Source organism: Tachyglossus aculeatus, chromosome 16, assembly GCF_015852505.1.
Source record: "Tachyglossus aculeatus isolate mTacAcu1 chromosome 16, mTacAcu1.pri, whole genome shotgun sequence".
In the NCBI taxonomy this organism is placed as follows: domain Eukaryota; kingdom Metazoa; phylum Chordata; class Mammalia; order Monotremata; family Tachyglossidae; genus Tachyglossus; species Tachyglossus aculeatus.
Window position 1 is genome coordinate 75,680 of NC_052081.1, and position 7,621 is coordinate 83,300.

General features: G+C 57.4%; 1 protein-coding gene across 1 annotated transcript in view; it reads right to left on the reverse strand.

Moving 5' to 3' along the window:
* PTGFRN (prostaglandin F2 receptor inhibitor) overlaps window positions 1–6,938 on the reverse strand; it is a 15,151-nt gene extending 8,213 nt beyond the window's left edge. Inside the window, exons 1-3 of the mRNA XM_038757822.1 lie at window positions 6,773–6,938; window positions 2,811–3,191; window positions 837–1,250 (exon numbers count right to left, since the gene is read on the reverse strand). Coding sequence (XP_038613750.1) covers window positions 837–1,250; window positions 2,811–3,191; window positions 6,773–6,938 — 961 coding nt within the window. The remainder of the gene's footprint in view (window positions 1–836; window positions 1,251–2,810; window positions 3,192–6,772) is intronic.
* Window positions 6,939–7,621: the final 683 nt, after the last annotated feature.

The following is a 7,621-nucleotide window of genomic DNA, read 5'->3' on the forward strand; positions in this document are numbered from 1 at the left end:
AAGGGGCAGAGGGGAGGAAGGACAGGCGTGGGGAAACAGTTTGCTCCCTTAATCCCCATGAGGGCCTTGGAGGCTGAGGGCAGGAGACTTTGCCATATTCGGAGGATGTGTTTTGGGTTCTGGGGCCTTGTCATTAGTCAGACAGTGCCCTTTCCCAAGCCAGGGAAGGGAGCAATTTCGTCCTCTGAAATTCCTCACTCAGCCCGGCAGAGGGCCTAGTGGATAGAGCACAGGCCTGGGAGTCAGAAAGACCAGGGTTCTAATCCTGATTCTGCCACTTGTCTGTTCTGTGACCTTGGGCAAGTCACTTAACTTTTCTGCACCTCAGTTCCCTCATTCGTAAAATGGTAATTAAGACTGCGAGCCCCACATAGGACATGGACTGAACCCATTCTGATTTGCTTGTATCCACCACAATGCTTAGTACAGTGACTGGCACATAGTAAGCACTTAAATGCCACAATTACTATTATTATTATTATTATTATTATTATCTTTGGATTACGGGATCAGGCGGCCCAACATCAGAGCAAAAGGAGCCCTGGGGGTGCAGGCTTTGCTCAGATCAAAGCAATCAGGCAGGAACCATCCCCAAGCAATGACCAAGCGCAGGTAGCAAGATCATGCCAGCAGGGCCGGTGGGAGCGTCTTACCTGTGTAAGACAGGAGCAGCGGGGCGCAAGGGAGCTGAGTGACTGAGGCAATGTGGACGGGGTTTGGGTCCTCATGCCCCGTGCCTCCTGCCCTGGCCTTCCAGCCTGCGGCCTCCAATCTCAGTGAGACTCGCGAGGCCTGAGTGGCGCCGATTAGTGGCCCGAAAAGGCTCAGACACTCACCGGTCAGGTGGACCGTCACGTTCGCCACATCCACGCTCTTCTCTTGGATCTCTTGCCAGCTCCCGGCCTCACTGACCCACTCGCTGACCACACATCTGTAGGCGCCCTGGTCCCCAAGCTGGGCCCGGGCCACAGACAAGCGGAAAGTGTCCTCGCCGGCAGTGTCCAAGCGCACATCTCCACTCCGGTAGCGTTGCTCAAACTCGGGGCCGGGACGGAGGCGGCCCGTGTGTGTCAGAGAGAGGACAGTGCGCCGCTCCCGGCCCCGCCAGACCTCCCAATGCACGGCCAGGTGCGTGTGCTCTGCAGTGGCAGTGGAGGCAGAGCACTGCAGCTCCAACGGGTCCCCTTGGGCTACGCGCAAAGATGCAGACTCCTGGCCTCCTGCGCCCACATGCAGCTTGTCCACGAGCACTGCGGGAGGAAGCTCTGTTACTGCCGCTCCCCAGCCCCACCCCCACTCTGCTGCCAATTGAGCCTCTGGGCCACATCCCTGCTCCCCGGGGTCGGGTACCGTCCCCCAGTCCCAGGCTGACTGCCACAGCCCCAGACTGACCCCAGATCCCAGGATGACCACAACTCCAAACCCCAGGTCCCAGGCTAACCTTCTGCCCTCAGCCCCCTAGCTGACCACCACCGGGGGTTGGAGGGATCTAGCTAGTCTATCGCCCAAGTGGGGGATATTTGACCACATTTCCCTCACCATTGCCTCCCTCGCCCCTACCCAAAGCAGGATGTCCAACGATCAACCCATCATGGATGGGAGATGCTGCCCTATGCTCCTCCCTGAATACCACCTGGGGAGAGAGGGGGTAGTGCCCTATGAAGAAAGCGGTCCCTGGCAAGTGAAGGAAAAGGCACGGGACACATGTGACCAAGGCCCGCGGAGTTGGGGGGAGGGGAGGACCATTCCCCAGTGTCAATCAATTTATCTCCCTCTCCTGCCCCACGCCTCCGGCCTCCGATCCCACTGGCTGCTCCCAAGCCCAGGCCCAGCTAGATTCCCAGTGCGAGGTCTCAGATGATGGCATGGGTGATTCGGGGCCAGTGGCCGCTCCCACTAGAGTGACTGGACTGTGGCTCCCGCCAACGCCCTCACCTGCCTGAACAGTCAGTCATGTTAGTTAGGGCTGGGGTGGGAGGTGGGGGGCGGCAGCGGGGAGAGAGCCCAAGCAGCCAATTGCAGGCTGAGGCAGTAGGGCAACATCTAGTCCTCATGAACAGGTGGATTTCTGCTCCTTGGACCTGAGAACTTTCCTTGCTTCCCTGTTGGCTGGGGCCAAGCCTTCTTCTGTACAGCCACCTCAACTCACCTACCCGGCCACTCATCAGTCAATCACCTAACCAGAACATATTGTGTTGGGGGGTGTGCTTGGATTTTACTGCTGTTTGCAATGGCAAACTTTTTTATGGGAGGACCTTGTGCCAGATAGGCCTCACTCTCCTGGGGGCATGGAGGTGCAGCCTCACTCTCCCAGGAGGTGTCTGGAGGGATGTTTGGGGGGTGTGCCTCTCTCTTAGGGGTTGTCTGGGAACACTGAGGTGGATTTGCTCTCCCAGGGGCTTTTTGGGGGTATTAGGGAGTTCTTGCTCTCCTAGGTACTATCTGGGGACATTGAGGGGGCCTCCCTCACCCAGTGGCTGTGTGGAAGTAGTGAGAGGGGAGGCCTCACTCTCCTGGGAACATGGGGAGGGGAGGCCTCACTCTCCTGGGAACATGGGGTGGGGGGGAGGGGGACTTGCTTTCCCAGGGGCTGTCTGAGGGTGTTGGGAGGGCCTTGCTCTCCCAGGGGTTGTCTGGGGACATTAGGGGGAGGGCTGGGGCTCTCTGGGGACATCAGGGGTGTTGGCACCTAGAGCCGAGGAGTGGGTAAATCAGGTGAGGCAGAAGGGAGATAGTCCAGGTTCTTGGCTACAATGAGTCCCACATCCCCCCAAGGCCCAGGAGGCTCTGATCGCGGTTGTGGTACCGACCTCTGACATGGACCACGTCCTCATAGTTGCCCTGGACAGTGGCGTCGGTGCTGGGGGTTGAGCACTTGTAGCGACCTTGGTCGGCAGGCCCGATGGGCCGGATCAGAAGCTCCACCCCGTCGTGGCCTGTCCGCCTCAGCTGGATCTCCCCGTTGGCCACGCGGGGCTCGAACAGCGGGGCCGTGAAAGCTGGCTCCCAGGTGCTCATGATGGGCTCAAAGGAAGAGGCCTCCGAGGAAGAGAAGGTCCAGTCGAAGTTCTGCTCCCTGGGGCCCTCGTAGTCACTGACGTGGCAAGGGATGACCGCCTCGGTGCCCGCCACTCGAACGAGGCTCGTCATGGAGATGTTCACGACTCGTCCATGGCACGGAGGGCACAGAGCTGGGGGGCCAGAGGGGGTCGGGGAAGCTTACAGCCTAGCAGCAGGCAGTGAGAGAAGCTTACAGTCTAGCGCCTGGCTTGGGAAGGGCAAAAAAGCCTAGCAACAGTGGGGGAAGAAGCTTACAGCCTCACAGTAGTTGTGGGGGTGGTGGGTAAGTTTAAAGACTAGCAGCAGTTGGGGTAGGGTAAATTTACAGACTAGCAGCTGTTTGGGGGGAGGGGTAGTACAACCCAGCAGCTGTAGGGGAGGGAGCTTACAGCCTCACATGGCGGGGGGGGGGGGGGGGGGGGGGGCAGGGCAGTTACAGCCTAAAAGTAATTGCAGGGAGGTGTTCCAGCCAAGCAGCACTGGTTGGGGGGTTTGGGGGTAGTCACAGCCTAGCAGCAGTGGTTGGAGGCGGGGTGGGGGAGTGGTTACAGCCTGGCAGCAATGGTTGGGGTGGGGGGGGGTTACAGCCTAGAAACGGTGGTGGGGTAGGGGTTGGGGTTACACCCTAGCATGGAAAGCTACAATCTCAAGCATCCTCAGTCTCGAACTCATGCAGTCACCCTCCCCTTCCCCCACCCCAACGCTGCAGAGAACTCACATGCATCCCCCTTCTCCATCCCCACACTCCAGAGAACTCATGCCATCACCATTGCCTTCCCCCATCCCCACGCTTCACAGAACTCACCTAGTCACCGTCCCCACGCCACCCCCCATGCCCTGCACTCACACACAGCTATCTCTCAATCAATTAATCAAGCCGGAGAGAGTGCAGAGCACTGTACTAAGTGCTTGGGAGAGTACAATACAACAGAGGTGATAGAAAAGATCCCTGCCCACAAAGGGCTTACAGTGTCCCACCCAGGATGTCTCCTAGGACCCCAGCATCCTGGTGTCCCAGCCACATCACCCAAGGAAAGCCCTGCAGGAGCAAGGCCATCTGAACAGGCCTCTGGCAACTGGCCGACCCTCCCCTTCTCTTTCCTGGCTCTGGTGCTTCCGGATTTGTCTCTGCCGACTGACAAAGAATTTCTCATCTTTCCACCCAATCCCCGTTCTCCCCGTGCCTTTCCCATCACTGTAGACAACACCACTATCCTTCCCACCTCACAAGCCCATAACCTGGGCATTATCCACAACTCGTCTCTCCCAGTCAACTCACATATTCAATCGGTCACTAAATCCCATCGGTTTTACCTTTACGACACCTCTAGAATCCATCCTTTCTTCTCCATCCAAATTGCTATTATACTGATGATATTAATTAAATGCTTACTATTCCCTGTTTTGTACTCTGCCAAGCACTTAGTACAGTGCTCGGCACCTAGTAAGCACTCAGTAAGTACCATCGATTGATAGCTTGGTTGATTTCCCCTGCCTGTTCTCACCTCTCTCTCAGTCTGCTTGTCTCCCACTAGGCTTCTGCTCCAGGGGCACTGGTTCAGCCCAGGTCCCTCCACACTAGCGTGCCGATAGCGCCCGAGCAGTATTAGTGACCAGACGGTCAGTTCCAGCTAGCTCAGGTAGGTGGTTCCTAGTCCAAACTCCAAGGTCACAGAGACCCTCAAGCCTAAGGATTAGGAGTGGGGGTTTTCTCACCCAACAGTGAGGCTGCAGGGTCATGGGGACGAGAGCTTGGACACTCCAGTGGTTGGTGGGGATCACAATCACCTGCAGTTTGGGTATTTGATACACAGTTGCCACGCAAGATGCCAAGAAGCTGCTTCATAGAGTACAGAATCTAGTCTGTTCATTGCACCACACATCAGATCTCCTCTCCCGGGCTGCTCTGCTACTCTCTTACCCCATCCCCACACAATCTCCCCCAGGACTCAAATCTAGCTTCAGCCTGACTGAAGGGGAGACAAGTGATGAGTGGATGGGGATGGGGAGATGGTTGGGAGAGGCTGCGCAGTCGAAAAAAATCAATCCAAAGCATTTTCTGAGCACTGCCTGAGTGTGAAGAATTACACCAAGCACTTGGGAAGTACTACAGCAGTAGGGCACATGCTGACTACTCTCAAGGGGCTAACAATCTGGTGGGGGAAACTGACAAACATTTTACAAAGAGTGGGTGCTGCAGGAAAAACAAGGCTATAGCAGGATAGTTCCTGCTATACAAAATAACAGAATCAGTAATTGACTATACCAATAAACATCCAGATAAAAATATACAAGAGTGCTGAGGATGGGATGAAAATCTACCAGTGCTTGGCGGCGGCAGGAGGGGAGGGGGTTTGCATTGACATGCCCGGGGCACTGGGAACCTATCAGGGAAACAGATGGGAATTCAGGGGCACGGACAGAGACCCGAGTCCAGGCAAGGGGTGGAAGGCAGCAGATGACTTGTGCAGTCCACGCCCACATCAACCGGCCCTTGGCAGAGGCGGACCTCGAACTCTGATTCCCAGAGCCTTGCCCTTCCCACTGGGCTGCCAGCCTGGCTTCCAGGAGCACAGTCACGCTGCGATCAGGATTGGGCCATGGCGGGGAGAAGGGGGTGGGTCCGGGCCATGCCGTGGGGCCTTCATCTCACCTATCTCGCCACTGACCCCTCGCCCACGTCCTACCCCTGAGCTGGAAGGCCCTCCGTCTTCAAATCCATCAGACAATTACTCTCCCCCACATAAAAGCCTTACTGAAGGCACATCTCTTCCAAGGAGCCTTTCCAGACTAAGCCCCACTTTTCCTCATTTCCCGCTCTTCTCCATCACCCTGACTTGCTCCCATTGCTCTTTCCCCTTCTCCCTGCCCCACAGCATTTATGTATATATCTGTAATTTTATTTATTTATATTGATGTCTGTTTACTTGTATTGATGTCAGTCTCTCCCCAACCCCCAGATTGTGAGCTCATTGTGGGCAGGGATTTTCATTCATTATTGTTGTACTGGACTTTCCCAAGTTCTTAGTACAGTGCTCTGTATACAGTAAGCACTTAATAAATATGATTGAATGAATGAGACGGGCATGACTGAGCCGTGGGCAGGAGACAAGAGCTGGAAGATATGCAGAAGTGGGAAGCCTCAGGGCGGCGCACTCCATGGTAGGTAGGGAGAAGGCGACCTACTTCTTGCTGCTCTCTAGACTGGCTGCTGCCCAGGCCGATTCCCGGGAGGTCGGCTCCGCCGACGGTGGGGCTTGCAGCTGTGGTTCTCCAGGAGGCGATTCCCAGCTGCCCCACCCCCCAGACCCGTGGGAACAGTAGCAGGAACTGACCACCTTCTCATCTGGAGAAGGGGGTCCAAGTTGAGGGCAGCCAGGCTTCAGAACAAGTTTCAGCACTCAGTGCGACCCAGGAAACCCAGCAACCCACCCACCCCTCCAGCCCCGTGACACCCAGCTGCCCACCCACCCTGCCCTGGGACACCTGGCCTCCCGCTCCCCAAGCCCCCCGTCTCGGGACAGCCGGCCATCTGCTCCCTGACCCCAAGACACCCTGCTGCCCCCCCGGCCCCAAGACACCGCCTACCCACCCCCCTCTGCCCCGGGACGCCCGGCCGCCTGCCCCCCTACCACAGGACACAAAGTCGCCCACCCCCTCTGCCCTGTGACATCTGGCTGCCTGCTCCCCCAACCCTGGGACACCCGGTCACCTGCTGCCACAGAACTCATGGACACACCATCCAAGGGCCATGAGGTGTGAGGGCCAACAGGGCCACATGCAGCTGCAAGCCACTCAGTGTTCTCCATATTTGATGCAGTATTCGACGGGTGTGCGTGCACCATTCCCGCCGACATCACATACATGTGCACCCACATGCTGTTGCCTCCCAGGTTCGCGTGGCTAAACAAAAGATGCCTAATTACTGGATGGTCCGGGTGGCCTGACCGTCCTGGAGTCAGCTCCTTCTGTTCCCGGGCACTGAGCGTGGGACCATGGGACTGACCCCTCCTCGTCCCAGCGAGGCAAAAGGAGACATCCTGGTTCTCCCGAGGTCCAAACTGCAGTACCTCACTGACAACCCCTAGTGTGGAGCCTGGCCTACCATGCGCAGGGTACTGAACTGAGTGCTGAGGAGAGGACTGGAGGGTCAGTAGACACAATCAATGCCTTTCCTTCGGGGAGCCTCCAGGCTGGCCTAGGACCTTGAGATCCAGAGACTCAGGGCCCCCCCAGGCCCTGTTGACAGCATCCCGAGAGTCCCATAGGAGCTGGAAAAACCTCAACAGGCAAGGGTCTGGGCCCACCAGGGAAAAGCTCCAAGCTCCAGTCCCCAAGGGCCCGAGACCCTTGTATCCTGGGGGTCAGGCAGCTGCTGCCAGCCAGCCTGGCCCTGAGGACTGGCATGGGGACCACAGCGAGGAACCAAAACTGCATGAACCTGCCAGCCCAAGGAGCGACCCAGGGGACACAGGGAGGAACCAAGCCCACATGAACCATGCCAGTCCGGCTCTAGGAGCCACAGAGAAGGACCAAGCCCACATGAATCCTGCCAGTACAG